This window comes from Vanellus vanellus (genome assembly GCF_965231255.1).
Source record: "Vanellus vanellus genome assembly, chromosome: 5".
Classification (NCBI taxonomy): domain Eukaryota; kingdom Metazoa; phylum Chordata; class Aves; order Charadriiformes; family Charadriidae; genus Vanellus; species Vanellus vanellus.
Genome location: NC_138910.1, coordinates 18,532,849 through 18,555,663, shown reverse-complemented (window position 1 = coordinate 18,555,663; position 22,815 = coordinate 18,532,849). Strand labels below are relative to the sequence as shown.

Here is a 22,815-nt window from a genome sequence, read left to right as displayed (position 1 = left end):
GCATGCTGGCCTCATCCTGGTCTTCTCGGGATGTTCAGGGTCCTCTTCTCTCTTGTTGAACCCTGGGCTGGTGTGCTCCCCTTGCATTAGCACGGGGATGTCTCCCCTGCTGCCATGCACCACGTATCTGGGGTTGTTCCCCACGTCCTTTGTGCTGTATTTATTAGCGCTGATTTCATGCCTCCTTCATTGCCGGGTTATTCAACAGCAACTTGTTGCGCTCAGCAGTTTTTCCGACTGCCTTGAAGAGTTTCATATCATTGAGAAATGGCGTTGCCTCCTGTGCCACCCCATTCGGACCCTCTGCCTGCAAAACCCACCCTTTACTCCAACTTGCCTCCTGTGCTTTACCCTGAGCGGAGGCTGTGAGAAGAGCTTGCTGCTTCTCCCATGACAGCTGAGCTGGTTTAGCCATCCTTGGGGAAACACCTTGCCCTAAGTATTTTCCCAGTCCCACTGCATCCCTCAGTATTCTCAGCTGGGCCCACTGGCCTCTTCTGAGAGCTCTGGTGGGTTCGCGAGGGGTGACTTTCCACCGCAGAGCAGTGCTGTGCCTTCTCTTTGCCTCATTTCTGTCACTGGGTGCTTTTTGCCCACTCGGATGCAGGCTGCTGGTCTTTCTGCAGCTTCTGAAACCTTCCCAGGAGGACCGAGCCCGGAGCTCTGGGTTCCCCTCGAGAGATGGGAGCACCCCAGGATGTGTTGGGGTGCTCTGGAGAGGGGGGACGGACCCTGGGGCAGGGCAGCCTGCCCGAATGTTGGGCAGGTGGGGTTTGGCAGTGGGTGCCCCTGCCAGACAGCGAGGCTTTGGTCAGTGCAGAGGTTTGGAAGGGTTGGAAGATGAGGGGCAGCTTCAGGACTGCTCTGCTGGACCAGTTTCCCAAGCCCAGAGGGGACAAGAGCTTCCCCCGGCTGCTCCAGGGCTGTCCATGAGCTGCTCCCCCAAAAAACCATGGGCTGGGGGGAAAAGTGGATCCAGCTCATCCTCATGCCCACCATCCATCCTCCTTCAGGCCAGAGTGGAGACTTTGGGGAGGGTGAGGGGCAGCTGGGGGGGCACAGTGGCGTTGTCTGGCGAGAGCCCCATTTGGGGCCGGGGGGGGATGCACCTTGTTTGGGCACCTCCGTAGCCCTTGTCTCCTCCAGCTCAGCATATAGGGCACTGTGGTCAGGCCCATTTATAAAGCTGGTAAATATATCGGCAGAGTTTGTGTCCCCTCCAAAGGTCAATATTTGTGCAGAGTTTAATTTTAACTTAACAAGCAGTTGTTTGCAGAGGCTGCCCTGTTTGTATGTGTGTGTGTGTGTGTGTGCGTGCGCACACGTGCACACGCATGTGTGCGCTTCCCCATTGATCGATGCTCGCGGGGAGGCGTGCGAGCGGCTGGCGTGCGTGCACTGACTCACCAGGGCGCAGAGGGGGTGGGTGCAGCTCCCCGCTCCCGGAGATGCTCCGGATGCAGGGGCAGCACTGTGAGGTCCAGAGGATGAGGACCAGGGTCTGTGGCCGAGGCTATAAATGCAACCCACAGACCTCTCCGGGAGGTGACAGCGGGCAAAATGTGCCCTAGGTGGCTCCGAACAGCAGCCCATGGGGACAGTGGCTTTCCCAGCCTGTTCTGACCGGTGCCCTGGGCTTGCTGTGGGCAGCTCTGCGGCCGCGCACCCCCCGGCCTTTCCCCTCCTGAACCCATGTGGCTTTTGTGGCTCTCACCCATGTTCTGGCAACGTGTGTCTCTGTGCTGAGCACATCGTTCAGGCTGGTTCCAGCGCGCAGCGCTGGCTTTGCAGAGGGCTCGGCACTGGCCCCCGTGCACAGCCACTCCGAAAACAACTGTGGTGTTTCTCCCAGGCCTCTTCCAGTATCACTACTCATGGGGTTTTACCCCCCACTGTCCGCCCTACTGCCCCGCTGTACAAAGCAAACCTGCGTCCCACACACACCTGCAACACCTCACCGAGGCTGGTGGCTCCTCTTTGAGAGGTCTAGAGACAGAGTGCCCCCACACTGGCAGGGGACAGGGGGACGGTGCTACCCTGGTCTGTGCCCGGGCACCTGAGGCTTCTGTTTCCACTAGTCCTAAAGCTCTTCTAGCTGAAACCCCGTGCTCTGCTTCACCCCAGGACTGGCCGTGTATTCCCAACTGGGCTTGGGGACAGGCTGTGTGCATCTCACCCACCCCATAGCATCTGACCCCTTGAGACAGAGGTTGGGTCCTTTTGGGTACCCACCATGCATCCCAGTGTCCTGGGACAGGACGGGACACTGGGTCGGGTCTGATACTCTCCCCTAGCCCGTCTTGCTGAGGTCACAGAGTGTGTCATCTGTGGGAAAATGGGAGAATAACAGCAGGCACAGAGTTTTCCCAGTTTTCCAGCCCAGGGGTAGCAGCTGGGGGACAGGAAAGGGGGGATGCAGCCAGGGAGAGGCAGGAAGGCTGGGATGGAGCCCGCCGTCCCCGCAGCGTGGCCGCCGGGGCTCCGTGTTTTGCAGCCCGCCTTGTGGGCGCTGAGGTTTGGTTTTCCTTCTCTCTGCTCTTTTCCTCTTCCTCGCCAGGCCCCGGGGCTGCCGACTGACCTCAAAGGGAAAAGCGGGCTGCGAGGGACAGCGGCGGGGACAGGCAGGGGTAAACACGGGGCTGGGGCCGGCCAGGCGGTGGGTGATGAAGGTGAAGTCATGCCGTGACGTCAGCCCTGCGGCTTTGGGGACAGCCGTGGTTAGGCTGCCCGAGGAGGGGCGGCTGTTTTCCTGCAGCTCCGCCGCTTGCTCCCGGTGCCCGTCCAACTTATAAACTTTAATGGCCAGTTTAAAAAGTTCCTGCCATGGGCACCTTGTTGCCAGTTTTAGGTTTTTAATTTGGAAACTTTCCCCTCTGTGGTCGGGGGAGGAAGGACTTGGGTCCGCTCAGGGCCAGTCATCGGGACACGCGGGTGCCAAAGAGACAGTCCAGAAGGGCTCTGTTGCCATCACCGGTGTTGGGGCAGGGTCGGCCACGCCAGCGCCGAGGAGGGCAGTGGGACGTGCGCTGTGCATGGGGCAGACGGGCTGGAGGAGCCCCCTGGTCCCCTCTTGCTGCCCACATATTGGTGGAATAAATTTAGCTCCTCCTCAGCTGCTGGCTGGGGGACCGCCATCAGCATCCACCTGCTCCAGATCGGTGTGGTCCTACCTCCCCACCCCAGCCCTGGGAGTCACCACAGCTCTGGGCTGTGCGGGCAGCATCCTCACCCCGCAGCCCTCGGGAGATGCTGAGTGTCCCCACACCGCTGCTCAGGGGGACGAGGAGGCATAGGGCGACAGCCACGTTTGCTCTGCCAGGTGCCCAGGTCCTTGTCCCAGCTGTCACAGTGTGACCTCTGGTGTTTGCCTGGCTCGTCCCCCAGCTGCCACCACCACTGCAGAGGTTGTCCTGCCCCATGGTGCTGCAAGCGGTGAGTGTCTGTGCTGCAGACACTGTTGGAGGGGTCTGCCTTATCCCCTGCCCTGCGATTGCTGATGGCTGTGACCCCCCCGGCCACGTCACAGCGGGTGCTGTCATCCCTCCCTGCGGCTTGCTCTTGCCGTGCTGCAGCCGGCAGAGCTGGGGTCAGGCACAGAGCCATGCCTGCCTGTGCTGCTGGGCAGGAGGAGAGGATGTGGGGTTGGCACTTTGGGAGATGCTGAGGGCATGGCACTGCTGGTCTTCGCTGCCTACCTTCCCCGAAGCTCTCTGGTGGCCCCCACAAAGTATGTGTTGGTAGAATCACATTTCACCAGTGGAAACTTAGTTCTCCTCTACCTGCAGTGACTCAAGAGGTCCTTGCAAATGCCCAGGAGGTGCTGGGTGCTGGGACACAGGGCCAAGGCCTGGCACCCTTCCATGCAACAAGGAAGCCATCCTAGAAGCTTGAGGGGGACATCCCCACAGCCTTTCCACCCAGCCCTCCCTTTACCACTGGAGAGAGCAGGGACATCTCAACCAATGCCTGACAACAGTCACCTGGGGTTACTGATGGTGGGTCTCCAAAGAGTCACCATGGCTTGGCTGCGTCTCTCCTTGTCTCCAGACCAATGTGGTGGGGCTTGTCTATACGTTCCTGCTGTACATGCTGGTTGTCTTAGGGTGCTGCATGTGGGCTGGGCCCTCCAGCTCAGGCTGATGTGGCCTTGCTGTAAGCCCCTGTGGCTAGCTGGATCCTACAGCCAGCTGGGAGAGCCCACCCTAGAGCATCTTATTTATCAGGTGGGTCCCAGACCTTTATCAGACCTTTCTGGGGGTCAGGGGAGCTGCGTGACAGACAGGAGGGCTGGCTTGGCAAAAGTCTGCACCCCGGGGGTAGAAGTCCCTCAGGGTGGGCACCCGGAGCCCTATAAATAGCGCATGGAGACAGAGGAGCAGAGGAGTGGCCCTGGTTTACCAGTGCCTTCATACCATGGCTTTCAAGTGGTTCCCCTGCCTCTTCCCCATGAGCCAGTGGCACATCTGCGCTCATCTCAGGCGTGGGGCCGGCCGGCGGGCTGCCTCCGGGGCCGTGCCACGTGCTCTGCGGCCGCCGGAGCTGGTGCTGCTCGCCAGCCCCGGAGCAGCCCTGCCTTTGCCAACCCTGTAATTGATTCCTGCTCTCCTGCACGGGTGGAGGCTGCAGATGTGCAGCCTGGTAGGAGGCAGCGGGCTGCGGGTACCAGCTCCAGGAGCCAGCCTAGGCAGGGTGAGGACCAGCCCAATCCTCGCCTCGGCTCTGATATTGACTTTGAGAGCTGCCTTTTGAGTTTCCATGTGTTCGGAGAGGTTCTCTCCCAGCCTCGGCTCCTGTTTTGGGTCTGCTGGGGGAGGTGAGGTTGTTGGGGAGCAAAGAAACAGCTCCCTGAGTGTCACTGTTGTGTATGTCGGTGACGGGCTCGTGTTCGAGATGACGGCAGCTGACGGCAATGCAGGGCGGGCTGTAGTGGTCCCCCATTCCCCTGGGGCTGCGGAAAGACCTGGCTGGGGAGGGAGAAGGTCCTCCTATGCAGTGCCCCAGCAGCTCTGGAAATTGGGCCCCCAGCCAGGCAGCAGCCCCACCGAAGGCCGGGGTCTGGCAAGGGGGAGCAGGGGCAGGAGCGAGCACAATCTGGCTTGCTGAGCCCTCCGATGTCTTTAAGGTTGGCAAAGAGCAGGACCATGGAGGTGGCAGGGGTTTTAAGTTCTGGAGGAGGATTTTTTAGCCTGGCACCATATGGGACACAATATATTGGAGCATGTTATTATGCATAAGGTTAAAGATAAACCAATTTTTAGACTGGAATGTGACGGTGGTCTGGGGAGAGAGTGACTGCAGACATATGAGGTTTGTCATGAGCACAGGGGAGCTGCAAGCAGGTGCCCTGGGTACCTTGTTTTCCAGTGCTGCTGATGACAGATAGCGCTGCATGGAAGAAAACGCCTAGAAAAATAGGGATGAAAATGGTGAGGCTTTAAAAAAACCCTGTATTTAGCCAAAGGGCATGGTTTTGCTGTCTGGAGATGGCAAGGGGTGGGTGAACCCTTCGGAGCAAGGCAAGCCCTAATGGAGAGAGTGGAGCCATGAGTGGGCAGGGGGCTGGAAAAAAACAGCGGTTGCCAGAGCCAGGGGAGGTCTCTGCTCCTCATCGCCCACGGGGAAGCTGCGGGGCTTGGAGCATCATGGCCCTGGTGGGCTGGGATGTCTGCCCTTGAAAACGAGGAGTGACTCGTGTTGTAGCCCCAGAACCTGGCAGGGCAGAGAGGGATGGGGCTGCAGCGATCTGCTCGCCTGAGAGGAGGGATGCAATGTGAGGCAGAATCGGGGCCACAGCTCCAGGCAACCACAGCCCTTTGTGTGCCCCCCCCCAGGCAGCACTGCAGGGACCCCATCCCTCTCTCCAAGGGCTGCGAGGGCGAAGGTGCCCAGACAGAGTGTTTTATTAGCAGCAGGTGCCTGAAATCCAACCCGTGGCCCGGCAATCCCTCCCCTCACCTGGAGATGAACCCGGCTTGGGGGGCACGGCTGCCCAGGGTCAGGCTCCGCCGGTGCCGGCGTTACCCCTGCCGTAACCAGAGCAGCTCCCCGGCAGCCTGATGGGCCGGTCCTGCCGTGGGCGACAGGCGCGTAATGCCTGATTTCACAGCACCGGCGTGCTCTGTTTGCTCGTGGCAATGATCTCTCCTGCCCCGGCCAGCTCCAGTCCCTGGCCAGCCCCTGACCTGCAGCTCTGTCAGCTGGGATTAGGCACAAGATTTAGGCTAAGACCTCTTTGCTCCTGGCTGAAGCAATGATAGGGAGGGGAAAGCCCGGCCCATGGTGTCTGGAGATGGAGCTCTCGCCCTGCCCTCCAGCCTATGGGCATCAGCTCCCAGAGATGGGGCAGGAACATCTCAGCTCTGCAGCCAGCACCAGGGCCTTGCAGACACCACAGCACTGCCATGGCTGGCAGCAAACCCCATGCAGAAGAGGAGGAAGGTAGAGACTCCTCCATCTCTCTGGCTCTAAGGTGGTCCATGAGATGGGGATAGGCCCATAAGATGAGGATAGGTCCCTGGGCCATCTGCAACAAACCAAGGGGATGCTCCTAAGGGAGGCAGATGAGGAACAGAAGTCATCCATGCAGAAGGGCTCTCCCCCTTGCTGCCTGCAGCCTCCCTCCCAAAGTGCTCCTTGCTGTGCCCAGACACCTCGTTCCAGCAAAGCCATAGCTGGGAGGAGGAGGAGCTGTGGGGCAGATGCAGCCAGCAGCCCCCTGCCCTCAGCTCCTCCAAGCAAAGGACCAGAGGTGGTTTGGGAACAGATGAGCGGCAATGCCCTGCAGGAGGGCTGGGGCCGGCTGCCTGGTGCAGCTAGTGCCGGGGGGAGGCAGAGCAGGATGTGTGCAGCAGCCAGGGATGCCATGGCACCCTGGCAAGCACCAACCCTGGACTTGCAGGAGCACTGTATCCATGCTTTCCCATTGCACGGTGCTGTGCCCGGGGCTGAGGATACTCATCACCTCCTTGTGGGGTGCACAGCCCCGGCCAGCCCTCCGTGTCCCTGCAAGCTTGTCCTCTCCCAGAGCGCCGCTTCCTGCTCGTCTCCCTGGACCCCAGCTTTGTTGGCTGAGCTCATTTAGCTTTGACAAAGTTTATAGTGCGCTGGAATGCAGAATTGCTGCTGGCCTCCCTCCAGCCTAAACATCCCCACCCTGTGGTGCGACAGGAGCTGATAAGGGTGAGTGCGGCAGCGAGCAGGTATCTCGTGCCCAGCCCGCGACCTTACAGCCACACGACCTTGAAGGTTGTCATTTATCTCACTCGCGTGTGTGTGTGTGTGTGTGAGCCATCTCCCATCCCCAAGAAATGTTCTCCGAGTCTCTGGTTTTCTCTCCGGGCCAAACCCACATGCACGTTGCCCGAGACCGACTCCGAACAGACTCCTTTGATGAGCAGGGCTTAAATATATATTTGGCATTCCAGCGGCAGCGTGCCGAGCGCGGCCGAGGGTGTGAAAGTGTTTGCTTGACAAACTCCGGGGGCTCTCGCCTCTCTGCTGGCCCTGGGGACTCGCAGGAGAGAAATGTCAAGGAATTTTTCACCTCTCTGTTTTGTTTTGTGTTTTTATTTTGTTTTCCTTCTGAGAGTGCATTTTTAGCTCTGGTGAAAGGTGCCTGATTGACAGTCCCAGACACTGAGTTCCCTCTCTTCGCTGGGACATGGACAGAGGGAGCAAATGTCCCACCCCAGTCTCAGGGGGGAGAGGCAACAGCCCTGTGAGCCTTGTGCTGACCTTGGGGCTCTCCCCTCCACTGGCCCTTTCCCCTCTGTGAGCCCAACGCTGTCACGGACAGATTTGGGTACCAGCAGGATGGAGATGCCCCACATCCTAGATGTCCCAGGCTGTGGTCTGCTCAGAGACAGCCCTTTTGCAGAGTCTCTGCCTGCTGAGGGCAGAGAGATGTCTGTCACGGCATCCTTTGTCACCGCTCAGCTGACCCCAAAGAGCTCTCTGCCCCAGCACCATGCTGTGAAGACACCCGTGATTTCCCAGCTGGTGTCCCCATGTGCCGTGGTACCAGCCTGGGGTACACGCTGGTCCCCAGGCACTTTTCGGGGTGTGGACATGTCTTGTCACCTTGCACCTATGCAGGGGAAGATGGAGCAAGTAGAGCAGGAGAGTGTCTCTGGATGCTTGCAGGCTCCTAAAATGGTGCATGGGAGGCGCCGGGGGCGTGAAGTCAAAACCACCTTGGTCTTCACTTGACACTTGACTTCTTCTGGGCTGCAGCCGGGAATGGGGCAGGGGAGGCAGCTCCGTCATCCATTACCGTGTAATGTGGGATCCATGGTGGGGCTGGGACTCTGGGCTTGAAGACACCCCAGGGTGTCTCCTGAGTGGGGAGGAGGAAGGCAGAACCTCCCCATTGCTCCGGCCACTGCGTCCGTGGGAAATGGGGAGGAGAGGCCCTGGGCAGCGGATTCAGTTTCAGACCCTATGTCTACAGTGCCCACCGGAGCGGGGCGAGATCCCGGCTGGCTCTTGGGGAGGGGGCCGAGGGGGCTGCATCTGTGTGTTCCCAGCTGTCCCCAGTGTAATCCCTCAGGAAAGAGAATCCCCTGCCCTGCTGCATCCCCGTTGCCTGGCCCTAAATCACTTGCTGCTCCCAGCCTGATGGATCACCATAGAAATGGGGGTGCTGCCCCCCAGGGCAGCCGATAGAGAGGATCTGGGGTCTGTGAGTCAGAGGTCCGGACTCCAGAGGCTACAGAGCAAGGATTAGGATGCTGGGAGTCTATGGGGACTGCAGGACAGGGACTGGTACCCAGGGACACCAATTTGGGGGCAGGGAACTGCTGTGAACGATAGCTGCTGAGAAAGGGTTATAGGGGGACTGCAGAGCATGGTTGGGGACCCTGGAGGGTTGTGGGGCTGGGGGCATGCTCTGTCCCCAGGGCAAGGGCAGGCTTGGCTTGGGCTCCCCGAGGTTTCCTTCCCGGCCCACTGAAGAATCGCTGGCTTGTCCGGCAGAGCGTGGACCTGTGGATTTCCTGGGCAGCAAGTCCCTTTCATGTGGCCGCTTACAAACTCTCATGACATCACCGGGGCTGCTCCTCCCGGAGACAAACCCAGTGCTTTTTAGGGGTTTGCCAGCCCCCCCATTCCCCTCCCCACCCCAGCCTGTGTGTTTTGGCCAGGGGGGACCCGGGGAACCATGTCCAAGAGCGGCCGCTCTGGCAAGGAGTTGGCGTGCAGGGCCAGCAGGCAGGGGGAGGGCAGCGCGTGTCGTGTCCCCCCCCCCCGTACTGAATAAACATGGGCTGGCCGGGGCTGGAGGGGGCTTTTCCAGGCTGAACCACACCCCGGGGGGCTATTTTTTGCCATGAATGAAGGGGCTGTGTGCTCGCAGGGCAGCCTGGCCTCTTGCCGCTGCTGCTGCACACAGAGAGCTCGCCTGACACTCAATCCTGCTGCCTGGCCAGGGACCAACATCTGTGCTGAGCAGCTGGGCACTGCCCGGGGACACCTGGGCACCAGCACAGCTGGGCACTGCCCGGGGACACCTGGGCACTGCCACAGCTGGGCACTGCCTAGGGGACACTTAGGCACCCGGCACAGCTGGGCACTGCCCACAGAACATCTGGGCACCGGCACAGCTGGGCACTGCCCGGGGACACTTATGCACCCAGCACAGCTGGACATTGCCTGGGTGACACTTAAGCATCCAGCACAGCTGGGCACTGCCTACAGGGACACAAACGGGCTGCCAGGGCTGGGAAACACGGGCTGTCACAGAGCAAGGGGAAGTGATGGTGACTCAGTGGCTGTGCCAGCGGCCGTGCCAGGGCTGCTGGGGCATGTCGGACCCAGCCCTGCCGGGGCTGTGTGCCTGGGGAGCTGCCTGAGCCAGCCCGGGGGTGAGCCCTGCTGCCCCCCTGCCCCACGCAGCAATCCTTCCTGCTGCAGTTTCGGGTGACGATGGGGCAGTGTCCCCAGGGGCTGCCCCTCTAGCTGCGCCCGTGTTTAGGAGGAACCGCAAAACCACCCGGGTGGAGCAGCCACGGCCTCCCACTCAGCCCAGTCCTGAACGCACCCAGATTCCCCCCAAAGCCCCTAATCCCGCCTGGCTCAGCCCCAGCTTCCGCTCTGGGCCCTGTTAGCTCAGCTAATCCCTTGTGTGCCAGGTTTGGGGACGCTCAGGGTGCAGCATCCCCATGGGTGTCTCCCCGTCACCCCCAGATTTCGCTTCTCAAGGGGTCTGCAAGCTGCTGTGCCAGTCCCCAGCCCTGACCCATGCTCCCGCCGCCTCCGCCAGCCCCGCTGCCCCACAGGTCCCAGGGGGACCATGAGTGTTTGTGCCCATGAATGAGTGGCCTGTCCTCGCCGGGTGGAGCCAGGGTGCTGGATCCCACCCCTCGCTGTTCCTTATCGCCGCACAGCATCCTTGTGATTCACCAGGTGTGGCTGCCTTTCCGTCACCCCACTTTGCAGGAAGTTTTCCGGCCAGCCCCCCGCAAGCCCTGCGCAATAACAAGCCAAGATGAGCTGGCCGGCCTTCCTGAGCAACCCTACAATAACAAACCAGCGCGATGTGTCCAGCTTTCCTGGACAGACAATAATAAACCCTCATGAGCTGGCACGCTTTGCGGAGGAACCCTACAATAATAAGCCTGGGTGATGTGTCCATATTCACCAAGCCACCCTACAATAACAAGGCAGTGTGAGCCACCCAGCTTCCTTGCAGAGAAGAGGGGTCCCTGAGCTTTCCCCCTGGGACAGGAAGGACCCTGGTCACCAGGTCTCCATGTCTTCTGCTCCTGGGCTTGTCCGGGCCCTCCTCTGCCTGCACTGGTCCCCGGAGAAGGCATTGCATATCGGTGGTGGTCCAGGTTGGCAGAGATTATGCCCGTAGGTGCCATCAGACTGTGGCTCTGCCTTCCTGGAAGCCAGCAGCAAGTCCTCACAAGTCCTGGCATGCCAGGACCTGCTGCTTTTCAGGACATCCTCCTTGCCCAGCTCCCTTGCCAAATTGGCACCCAGTGTCAGCTGCCCTGGAGGCTCTCCTGCTGTTGCCCCAGGGGCTGCTGGATGGGAGGACAAGTGCCCATGGTCAGGCTGGAGCTGGGGGTGCCACCGTCAGCTGCCCCCAGCCCCTGGGCAGCCATACTCAGCTTCTTGCAGGGTTGCCCAGGTGGGGAGGCAAGGCTGATGCCTGTAGCAAGGGCTGCTCTGATGGGCCCCACTCTTTTTCAGGGAGTTTGCTGGCACATGAGCAGCGGGAGGACTTGGATGCGCACGGTCTTGCTGGGCAGCCCGGTGGGACGGCCTCTCTCCAAGTGTGATGGGGTAGGGGCTGTGCCCACTGGGGGCTGGAGCCCCTCGCTCCCCCCTCCAGCCTTCTGCCGAGCCCCAGGCTGCTCCTAGTGGGCTGGTCCTTGTGTGTCTGGGAAGGAGATGCTGCAATCTCCTGTCCTACCTCTGCTCTGCTGCTGACCTTCCTTTCCCTGCGATTTATCCCTGGGAGATGGAAGCAGCAGTGGATTGGCAGGGCAGGGGCAGGACACCCCCCTGCAGCATCCCCACACGGGGAGGGGGACCTGCATCCACCCCAACACTGCAGTGGCACAATGCAGAGCCCCCGCTGCCACCGCGCCCCTCCACTCAGTGTCTGCGAGAAAAGCTGTAACCCAAGCCGCGAAAACAGCACAAGGAGAAAAGAAAAGGGTATTGAGCGGCGGGGCTGCTGCGGTCACCGGCCAGCATAGACTGCTGGTTGTTAAGCGTGTGCCTCGCTTGCAAAGGCTGCCTTGATGAAGTGTGAGACAGCACTTACGGAGGGACGCGGGCAGGCATTCTCGCTCCATCTTCCGCTCACAGTGCCGCTCTTTATGCGCCTGACATTTGCTCGCTGGAAAGGCCCCGAAAATCAGAGGGGAAAGGAAAACATTGCCCGCAGCAGGGCCGGAGCGGCGCTGGGAGGAGGGAGCGCATGGCCGTGCTGGGCTGGGTCAGGCTGGGATGCTGGTCCATCCCGGCCTCACCGCCTGCTCTTCCCCGGGGTGACCCCTTCACCTCTCGGCAGCTCTCAGGCTGCCTTCCCCTGCCGGCACCGCTGCTTCCTGCCAGGTGTGCTCAGCCTGGCTCCCTGCCTGGGAAGCCCTGGCCATCCTGCCCCTGCCTGCTCCACGGGCGGGCTGGCAGCACCGCCGGCTCTCCTAGCTGCTGCTGCTGCTGCGCCTCCCCAGGGGTGTGCGTGGTTAAGGGGGTGATGGGGACGGCAGGAGCTCAGGGCAGGTCCCTTAGCTGTCCATCGCTGGGGTACGCAGTGCCCCAGGAATTGCTGTAAGCTGGGGTGAGCACGTGTGAGAAGTTCCAAGGGCTAGGAGAACTGGGAAAGGGCATCAGCACATTCAGTGTGGGGCAGCTTGGGGTGCTTTGGGGCAGCTTGGGGTGATCTGGGGCAGCTCCCCAAAGGAGAGGGTCACTGCCCCACCAAGGAGCTGGGGAGGGAAGCCAGGCTGGCATGTCTTGCTCCATCCCGGGGGCATGATCTGCCCCTTTGCCTGCCCTTGACCTCATCCAGGAGGGAGCAGTTCAACCCCGTTCTCCTGCAGGCAGATCCTGGTGGGATGCCTTGGTCCAACGCTGTTGGCAGAGGCTATATGAGTGGCTAGCACAGACGGGTGCTCATCTACCTGGATCCCAGGGTGGATCCCTCCCCAGCCTGACTGACGCTGGCATGACCATGGGCAGAGATGCCCAGCGCGCATCCAGCCAGCCACGCCAACCCCGTTCCCAGGAGCAAGCACAAAGCTGGCGGCAAGGGAGAGCTCCGAGTACAGCCTGGCCACAAGGCACGGGAACGCCCCGGCCATGGAGCCCTTCCCCTGGCCACCACGGGGTTGCCGCTGCATCGCCAGGCTTCGCCCGTGCCAGTGTGGTGGCAGCCATGCCCATCACTGGAGAGCTGGTGTGCCATTCCCAGGCCGCCGCTCCACCACGCTGCTTCCGCAGAGCCCGCTGGTGGAGGGGAGCCCGGGGAAGCCATGCCCCCCCACCCCCCACCCCGGCCCACACCCCTTGGCTCCTGGCCCCGGCAGGAATTATTAAGTGTGCCCCTGTGGAGCATGTGCTGAGGCTGGCCACGGGAATGTGGGCAGATCTGACATACAAGCCACAGCAGCCAGGCTGTAATTTCCAAACAGGCCCTGTTCGCTCTGTTTTCCAGTTAAAAATATATTAAAAAATAGGAATGTGGGGTTTGTAGCGAAGAATGTTGGTAACCACTTCGAACGTCTGGTGTGATAATGAAAGGGTCAGTCCCCAGCTTTGAGCACGACCGATTTAGACTCTGGTGCTTGGCACCGGTGCGGGGGCCCAGCATGGTCCAGCTTGCCTGCAACCCCCACCCTGGGCCCAGGCCAGGGGAAGGTGATGCTTCTGCATCAGTGGCACGGTGCCGGGCTGGGTGACGTGCCCCTCCTGCTCACACTGTCAAGAGGACATCCAAATTGCCGCTTCTTATGGCCTCTTAAGAAGGGAGTCTGGGCAAGGGTGGGTGAAGGCAGGATGCCCGGGAGATGGATACCGTACCCTGCCCACCACTGGCCCCGCCGCCCCCCCACGCTGGGGTACAGCCCCATAGTGGATTCCTCCAGGATGGGGGGCACCGATCGAGGCTGCAGAGCTGCCCGTGAGCTGCCCCCACCGCTGCGGGGCTGCCGGCGAGCACAGCTAGCTCCCAGCGCGAGGTCAGGCGCCTGTCCCCCTTTGCTGGGCATCCCCCCCGGCTGGGCTAATCACAGTTCAGGGTGTGCTGTGGATCCTCCTGTGCCGCTGCCGCAGCCTTGAGTCGATTCTGATACCGTGGCATCTCGCTTGGCCTTGTGGCCAGGTAGTCATAACATGCTGGGCAAGCTGTGCCAGCTCCCCAGGCATCGCTCCCCGGTGCCCAGCAAGCCACGTGGGGCAACCCAGTCGGGCACTCCCCCGGGTGCCTGCTGTCTGCTCGTGCCGGTCCCCAGACCTCTGGCATCATGTTTATCCCAGAGATGGATAATCAGAGAAAAACAAGACACCGGAGGCCAGCCCTGACGTCGCAATGGGGACAAGTTGGCTGCGGCGGGGTTCAGCTTGGGGATGTGCTGGGGCAGTGGGGCAAGGAGGGAGGGGAAAGTCACTGGTACCCAGGGCTTGTCCCCCATCCAGCCCCTTGTGGGGACACCTCCTTGTCCCTCTCAGCCTCCGGGGCCATCAGGTGGCCGGTGGCTGGCACAGCATGCTCCGCTCCCTGCTGAGTCACGGCTCTGCAGGGAAATGCTTCCAACTCTGGTTATAAACCCATTTCCCTCCGGGGCTGTGAAGCGTGGCCCTCCCATCCCGGTATGGGCCAGCTCCGGCAGCCCGATGGCTCCGAGCCCACGGGCTAGAGCCACGGGGAAGGGCGGCAGCAGCAGGAGGTGGCTGGTGACTCCTGAATTCCACCCCAGGCTTGGCTGAGCTGGGCCCTTCCTAGAGGAACGGGCAGCGGGTGCCCTGTACCTACAGACCCCTGTGCCATCCCAGATCCCCATCCCTCCCCAGGTACGCTACTGGGCACCCTTCTCCCAGCACCCTCCCCAGGGTGACACCCCAGCGGGTGCCTGTGTGCAGGTCTGAGGGACACCAGATGGTTACAAGCACAGTGGGCACTCCACAGCATTGCCCTGTCCCCAGGGACACCGTGGGGATGCTCTGCTGGCTCCGGGCAGCTGGGGCTGAGCACTGAGATCCCTGCCCGGATCCTCACTTGGATGCTGGGAAAAGGAGCAGCCTGAGCAGCCCCAGGGCTCAGGGCATGTCCCAGGTGCCGTCCTGCACTGCAGCCCACGTCCTGGCTGGGTTGGAGCAGAGGAGGGTAGCCAGCACCCTACGCCTGGGTGCACAGCCTGGCACTCCCCAGGAACCCCTTGGTGGCAGTGAGAGGGGGTGGGCAGCAGGGTAGTGGCACCCAGGGCTGGGTGGCTTTACAGGGGACTCTCCTGCCCTCCCGGGGCATTGACCCACGCAATGCTATCTAGTACACTTTGCTCACTCCACCACCGTTCCTGGCTTTCCTGGGACCTGCTGTTTGCTTTTCTCTGAATTATGACTCCAGCTTGTGCCTTTGATCTAGGCTGTGTCGGCCACCCGTTGCCAACCCCTCTCCTGCCTTTGAAGTGCAGTCGCTTTCCCGGCCTCCGATGCTGCTTTTGCAACTTCAGATGCCACCCTGGCCCCCTGGGGCTGAGACATCCAGGGCAAGAGCATCCCCAGGGTGCCTGAGGTGTTCAGCATCCCTCCTCCTCCCTGGGACCTTGCGATGGGCCAGCGTAGCTCAGGGCAAGGAGGCCGAGCGAGGAGGCACTGGGAGGTGTGTTTGCCCAGTGGCAAGCAATCCCCGGGAAGCTAGCAGGGTGCTGGGACCAGAGCATCGCTCCCTCCTGTGGCAGTGGGCAGGGACACAGGAGGTCCTGCACGAAAGCCGGCCGAAAAGCAGACCCCCGGTGGCATACATGTCCTAGAGCTAAGGAGCCTTTCATGCCCGTGGCTCCAGCAGGAGGGATGAGACCTGTGGGGAACCCATCCTGGCATGAGCCATACCCTCCCTCCCTGTCCAGCAGGGAGGAGCGAGGGGGACTCCTCCTGCCCTTTCTGCCACTGGGAAGCCGGGGCCAGGCTGTGGACTCTGGCCTTGAGTGGGTCTGAGCGTCCCCATCTCCTCCCCGCTCCCCTGGCCCGGAGAGGATCCAGCCTTATCTGTTACACTTTGTTCTCCTGCTGTCTGGGTGTGGAGCGGAGCAGAGATTAGTGCGCAGACCTTTGACACACACACACGTGCGCGCGCACGCACACACACGCACACAACCAGCCACGCATGTATGCAGAGCCAGGCTCATCTACGCACGGCTGCGCGCACAGCCCCCGTGCATGCACACATACTCACACTCACCTGCACATGCGCACCCATATTGTGCCCTACACCCCCCCATGCAGCGCCCCCCCCCCCCTCCCCAGCTCCAGGCATACATGTGTTTTCCCATCTTTACACGTTTGTTTTCTGGCTGTGTGCTCCGTTAGGTTCCCAGCGGAGCACGGCGCTTGCCCAGCCTGACAGCCTGCCCATGGTGACAGCCAAGGTCCCCCATGCACATCAGCATGGTCCAGAGGATGCCTGGATGGAGAAAAAAATGCATGCAGGGAGGCGGGAGCTGCTCTGGCAGACTGGGAGCAAACCTGGGCATCCCTTGTTTTGCCACCGCATCACCCCCACTTGCCATGGGGCCAGCGGGGATGGTTTGTCCTGCCCGCATAGACATCGCTGGAGGCAGTCGTGGCGGGCAGAGGTTCCCGGTCCCCACCTCGTGCCGAGGTCCTGCCCCTGCCCAAGGCTCGCTGTCCTTATCGGCCAGCCATGGCCCCTGCCTTGCTCCTGCCAGGGAAGCCGCAGCCCTTCCCGTGCGATCTTATCTCCGGCGTTTCATGAATGACTCGCAAGCCTCCGCAGTCTGCCTCTGAATGGGAAGGCAGCCCACTGGCCGGAGCAGGTGTGTGGAGTGTGTGTTTGTGTGTGAGTGTGTGTGTGTGTGTGTGTGTGTGTGTGTGCGTGGCTGGGGAGCAGAAGGATGCACGGCCCCTTCTCCGCTGCGGCACCGTGGCAAGGGCAAGGTGTCCTGGCAGGATTCCGGGAAGGTGATGGCCTGGCGGGGTGACGGTGCCTCTGCTCTCTCCCGCAGAGCCTGCCCCAGATCTGCGGTGTGGGAGAGGGCCCGGCGTTCGCCTCCGCTCTGCAGCAGCTCTACACGGCAGTGACGCAGCAGGAGGCCAAGCAGGCTCGGAAACGGCAGCGCTCGGGTGAGGAGCTCCGTGGCTGTGGGACGGGGAGAGCCTGAAGCACCCGACCTCCCTGCGGCTGAGCCCCCATCCCCAGGGGAAGGGGAGCGGGGCCCTGGGTGCAGCTCACCCCATGCAACTGTCTCCCCCTTTGCTTTCCCCCTATGGGCTGAGCTCCCCGCTCAGGCACTGTTCCTGGTGTGGGTTTGGGCAATGTCCTGCGCTCCTTCATCTCAAACCCAAATTGCATTTCTTTCTGCTGGTACCAGAAGACACCGAGGACCCGACACCCACTGCAGAAACCGCAGAGCACCCCCATCCGCTGCCTCCATCCCAGGAGGATGAAACAGCCTCTTCCAGCGAGGGAACCATGGTGAGTGCAGCTCTGGAAACATCTTCTCCGTACCAACGGCAGGATGGGGCCTGCACCTCCCTTCCCTCCTCACATCCCAACCCTCTTAACCCCCCCAGAATGGGCTGGGGGTCTCAGCTGAGCTCCTCATCCATCCTACCCCATGCATCCTGTCTGGGGAGCGTGTGGGTCTGTTGCACACCTGTGTGTGGTTTCCACACCACCATGGGGGTGAGGGGGTGTCACTGCTTGCACAAGCAGTCCCATCCTGCGTGAACCCCTGGGGGATACTGATGCTGCCTCCGCTTTGATTCCAGCTGGCCTCTTCCCCGTCTCAGAAGCCCCGGCTGCCCATGGCCAAGGCCAAGCCGAAGAAGGCGAAGGGGCTCTTCAGCTGAAAGGTCACTGCCACCCACCTCGAGGGTCTCTGGTCCCCTCAGCAGCCGAGAGAGACAGTGCAGAGCGCCCATGCGTTCTCTGCCTGCCTGCATCTCCTGGCAGACCCTGGCCTGGGGCATCATCCCTTCCCGAGGTGTCTCCAGCCCAGATGATGGGGCATCTCCTCTCTTCAACGGTGTCTCAGGAACCTCTTTTTTGCCTCTTCCCTGGTATAGAGCTTGCCCAGGCTGCCCCATAGTGGAGCCAGCACTGGACCTGGGGGGAGTGGGAGGGATGCTGCCAGGTGGGTGTGGGACAGGAGGGACTCCGGCAGCATCGTGGGGCTTGGCTGGTCTCGTGTGGGTTTGCAATAAAGGGTTGTGTCTGAGTGAGATCCTTCTTTTTCTTCTCTGTCTCCCCTGGGCCCACAGTGTCTGGGCAGGGATGCAGCTCCTGGTGCTTCTGGGTCACCTCTCTGGCTAGTCCCACTGTCCTAAGGGCTTGCAGTGGCTATGGATGGTGAAGAGATGACAGCAGATGGGGCAGGATGGCAGCTCCCAGCCTGTGCTGTGCCTTACTCTGAGGAGCAGCATGTGGGGTGCAGTGTGCATAACGGGACCCCCAGACCCTGAGGGCACAACGTGCTGGAGGGCCTGGAGCCCGTGTTCTCCTTGTCCTGTGCTGGAGGCACACCATGTGCTGGTGCCTGGAGCCAGGTAAAGCCCTTGTAGCAGCAGATTGGCAAAGGCAGTCTGGCTGTGCCGAGGGCCACCATTCATGTGCAGGCAGCTTTCACGGGGTTAGTGAGGAGGTGATATGGGGTTAATCCTTCCTCTGGCCTCCAAGGGACAGGAGACAACCAAGCCACTAAGACACTGCCTGGGAGCAGTCCTGGAGCAGGTTACATATGCTCCCTGGACACAAAGCACCACCTCTGCCCCTCCACACCCCATCCATCCATCCATCCATCCATCCATCCATCCATCCTTTAATACTTGCTCTCCTCTTCCAACCCTTGTCTCCTTATGCTTCCTTTGGGGCCAGGACTCCACTCCTGTGCCCAAGCCAGGTCCCAAAATAGCAGGCAGAGAGCCAAGGAACACTGCTGCAGGCAGGCTGCATGCAGCCCACAGTACCGGTCTCCTGGGGCAGGGACCCGTATCCTCGGCTGCCCTGCTCCCCGGGCCTGGGCTCGCTGTAGTCACACTGCCTGCTCTCCCGGGCAGCAAGGGGGAAACAAAAACATCCGGAGCAGCCCCTGTGTCTGTGGAAGGGGAATGAAAGGGCCTTTGCTGGGCCATGGCCGGCCAGTCCCAGGGTGAGAGCAGCCCGTTGCTTTTTATATTTCCTCTCTGAGGGAGCAGCGTGTGGGGCAGGGTGGGTGGTGAGAAGGGGAAGCCATGGGATGGGGAGCTTGTGCCGACAGCCATAGCTGCGTATCCTGCCTTCCCCTGTCTGCCAGCATCCTGCCCTGGCAGCTTTGGGTCTGCCTGTTGGGCACTTGCCCCCAGAGAAGGTCCTGCTACCGGCTGGGTAAGACCAGGGCAGCAGTTTAGCAGCTGTATGTTTCATGTGTCTTCTGTCACCAGTTTGTCCCCTGGTGCAACTTCTGTCCACCCATGTGGGCTTCATCACCTGGTCTGGGAGCTGCTCTGTTCCAAGCCAGGTCCCCCAGCTCCCTGCTGGGGTCCATGCTGCTCCCCTGTACAAGTCAAGACCTGCAGGAGGAGGGTTTATGCCCCCAGCAAGGGCATCTAGCTCATCTGTCTCCTTTGGGGCTGTGAAGCCATCATATGGAGGGTGTTGGTTGATGAGAAGCTCAACATGAGCTGGCAATGTGTATTCACAGCCCAGAAAGCCAACCGCATCCTGGGCTGCATCAAAAGAAGCGTGGCCAGCAGGTTGAGGGAGGTAATTCTGCCCCTCTACTCTGCTCTGGTACTGTGTCCAACTCTGGGGTCCCCAACATAAAAAGGACATGGACCTGTTGAAGCAAGTCCAGAGGAGAGCCACAAAGATGATCAGAGGGCTGGAACATCTCTCCTATGAAGACAGGCAGAGAGAGTTGGGGTTGTTCAGCCTGGAGAAGAGAAGGCTACGGGGAGACCTTATAGCAGCCTTCCAGTACCTAAAGGTGACCTACAGGAAAGATGGGGGGTAACCCTTTATCGGGGAGTGCAGTGATACCATGAGGGGTAATGGTTTTAAACTGAAAGAGGGTACATTTAGATTAGATATTAGAAAGAAATTCTTTACTGTGAGGGTGGTGAGACACTGGAGTAGGTTGCCCAGGGAAGTTCTGGATGCCCCATCCCTGGAAGTGTGCAAGGCCAGTCTGGATGGGGCTTTGACCAGCCTGGTCTAGTAGGAGGTGCCCCTTCCCATGGCAGGGGGGGTGGAACTCGATGATCTTTAATGTCCCTTCCAACTCTAACCATTCTATGATTCAATGATTCTATGACACATTGCCATCCCAGCTCTACCAGTGGCAGGTGGGCTTTATAGGGGAGTGGTTGGTGCAAACCATTACCTGCACCCTGGGGTTGTCCCAGCTGCCAGCTGCACCTAGGCTGTGTTTCTGCTTCTCCCCAGGGTGCCCAGCTCAGGGGACCCTGTGCCAGCCCCAGGGACGCTGCAGAGGTGTTGGTCAAGAGCCTTGTCCCACTGGAGAGAAAGTCCCCCCAGGCAACACTGCAGCTCTGTGCCTGAGGGGCAGATGAGCACCCCAGTGGGCATCTGGCGAGGGCAGATGAGCACCCCAGTGAGCTCTGGCGAGGACCCCCAGGCCACCACAGGGACCCCAGCCCCCAAGACTCCAGCGTGGGGCCACTGGTGCCTCCCTGGCCCAGGTTGCCACCGGCTCCAGGGAGTGTCACCGCTCATTGTCCCATCCTGTCCCACTGGGGTCTCCTTCCCTGTCCCCACCCCCTCCTCCCTGGAGCCGGCTGGATTTGAGCTCCCGACACACATTAAAGGCCACAAGTTCGGCCTCGGCCTCCATAAATTTGATTCCATAAATATTAGTTTTCGCAGGGTTTAATGAAGCCGTTATGCCGGGCACGGCCCAGCACCCCGACCCGTGCCCTTAATAAGGGCTCTGTGGCCTCGATTAAAGGGACCTTTCAATCGCTGTCAAGTATTTTTAGAAAAGGAAAAGAAAAAAAAAAAAAAGAGAGCGAGAGAGAGAGAGAGAGAGAGAGGAGAAGAAGACGACCAAGGCAGCGAACAGAGAGAGGAAAATCCCAAACCCGTCCAGTGCAAAAATAGAGAAATAGCACCACCTAGACTGCATCGCCCGGCTCCGCTGCCCGCTCGCCTGCTCGCCCGCTCGCCCTGCGCAGCTCCCGGCTCCGGGCAGCCCTGCGGGGCCCTGTGCCAGCCCCCTGCCCCCTGCCCCAGCCAGCCTTGGGAACCCAGCGAGGTGTCTGGGGGATGCTGCCCTCCCCCTCGGGGCAGAGGTAGGGGGATGCGGTGGTGGGGAAAGCCGAGGTGCAGAAGAAGGAGGGACTTGGTCACGGTCGGGACACAGGCAGGAACAGTGTGCGGTGGCTGAGCGTCGCGGCGGTGCCTGAGAGTGGCTGAGGGCTGTGGGAGATGCTGTATGATACAGGGATGGATGCTGCATCTCCCATGCCTCCACGGGAAGGTAATTCCTCCCTGTGACCTAGTGCTGCAGCAGAAAGTATCCCTTCCCAACAGCTCCCCAAGCAGAATTCCCCTTCCCCAAGCAGAAAAGCCCCTCACCCCCTGGTTAGACAGACCCTGTTGCAGCCTCCAGCCCCCTGCCCGCACACCCAGCCCTGCCTGCCCTATCATGCCTGGGGCTCCTGTCCCACTTGGACCCATGTGCCAGTGTGCTTTGCCTGGCAGGGACATGGGTTGGCATTGGGAATGATGATGCTGTGGGCAGCAGTGCTCCCACAGTCTGCCTCAGCTCCCCTAGAAGAGGGTTGCTGACAGCTGGGGCAGTGTCCCCAGCTGCAGAGCCACCTCTGCCACCAGCACAGGGCAGTGGGGCTGGGGCAGGACCAAGGGTGCTTGGAGCTGGGGCAGTTCCTGGAGGGTTGCTCTTCATCAGCACAGAGTTGTTAATGAGTGGGTGTCTTTCTCCTGGGTCCCATGTCCCATGCAGGAGCCAGACCAGACCAGCAGGTCCCTGCTGCATGGGGAGGTGACAGACTCTGCACCCAGTGACAAGACACTGTCACTGCTCCCTGTGGCCCGACCCGATGCAGGATGCCAGGGCCCCTGCATCGGTAGGAGCTGCTGTCACAGACAAACCCAGCTCTCTGCCTGCAGCCCTCGGCCTCCGTGGGACATAAATGTTTGTACCAGTGAGGGCTGGGCAAGGCTGCTGTCAGCCCAGAGCTGCTGGGAGGGGGACAGACATGTGTGACATGCACGCTGAATGCTGGCAGGCTGCAGAGGTTATTTGGAGGTCTGGGTTCAGTCACTGGCAGCCATAGGGCACTTCTGCCTGAGGATGTGCTGTACCTCCTGGACCCAGTGCCATCCCAGACAATCCTGTTTTCCACTCCCTCATGGCAGTGATGAGCAAGGTGGGGACCTGGGCTCATTTGGTGGCTATACAAACCAGCTTGGAGGACACTGTGGACCTAGCCCCAGGCTCCATTTTTACTGTTCCCATGATATGCAGAGGACTGTGCCCCTTCTGCAGCCATGGGAAGCCAGGGGCAGGGATGGAGAGTGGTGCTGTGACACATCCTCTGTGCTTTCTCTGCTGCTGACGCCCTTAAGGATGCTCCATCAGCTGAAGAGATGTGGAAGTGGGGTGGCCTGGCTCTGCTGGCCAGACCCTCTTGCTCCATCATGTGCAGGAGTAATGGGACAGCCTCACCACCCTGCACAGTGGCAGGACTTCACAGAGGCTCTGGGCACTGGTTTGGGGGGTTTGGATACCCCAAACTAGTACAAAAAACTGATGGAGTGTGGCTACTGAGTACGAAAACCTGATGAAGATACCTCTGGCCAGCTGCACTTTACCTGCAGCTCTTCCAAAGGAAATGGTCCATGGTGGCCACTGGATAGCAGCATCCCAAGCTCATGGGTACTGCTGGCTCTTCAGCCTGCATCCTTCTTGCCCAAGTTGCTTGGTCCTGCTGAGGCCAGCACAGTCCTGCAGCCAGAGCCAGACTGCCTGGCCTCTTTGTGTGTCCCTAGAAGTGACCCATGCCCTGTGACCACCAAATAGCTGGTGAGGGGACATCCCTGAGAGACTTGTGTGCGCGGAAGCATCCCAAAGCACTGCCTCACCTGGGAAGGTCCTAGGG

At 60.8% G+C, this 22,815-nt stretch overlaps 1 protein-coding gene across 1 annotated transcript in view; it reads left to right on the top strand.

The window, feature by feature from the left end:
• The window catches only part of NHEJ1 (non-homologous end joining factor 1), a gene marked incomplete at its 3' end in the record, with an annotated part of 44,384 nt that extends 26,840 nt beyond the window's left edge, over positions 1–17,544 (top strand). Inside the window, exons 5-7 of the mRNA XM_082484653.1 lie at positions 16,698–16,815; positions 17,064–17,167; positions 17,464–17,544. Coding sequence (XP_082340779.1) covers positions 16,698–16,815; positions 17,064–17,167; positions 17,464–17,544 — 303 coding nt within the window. The remainder of the gene's footprint in view (positions 1–16,697; positions 16,816–17,063; positions 17,168–17,463) is intronic.
• Between the last annotated feature and the right edge of the window lie 5,271 nt (positions 17,545–22,815).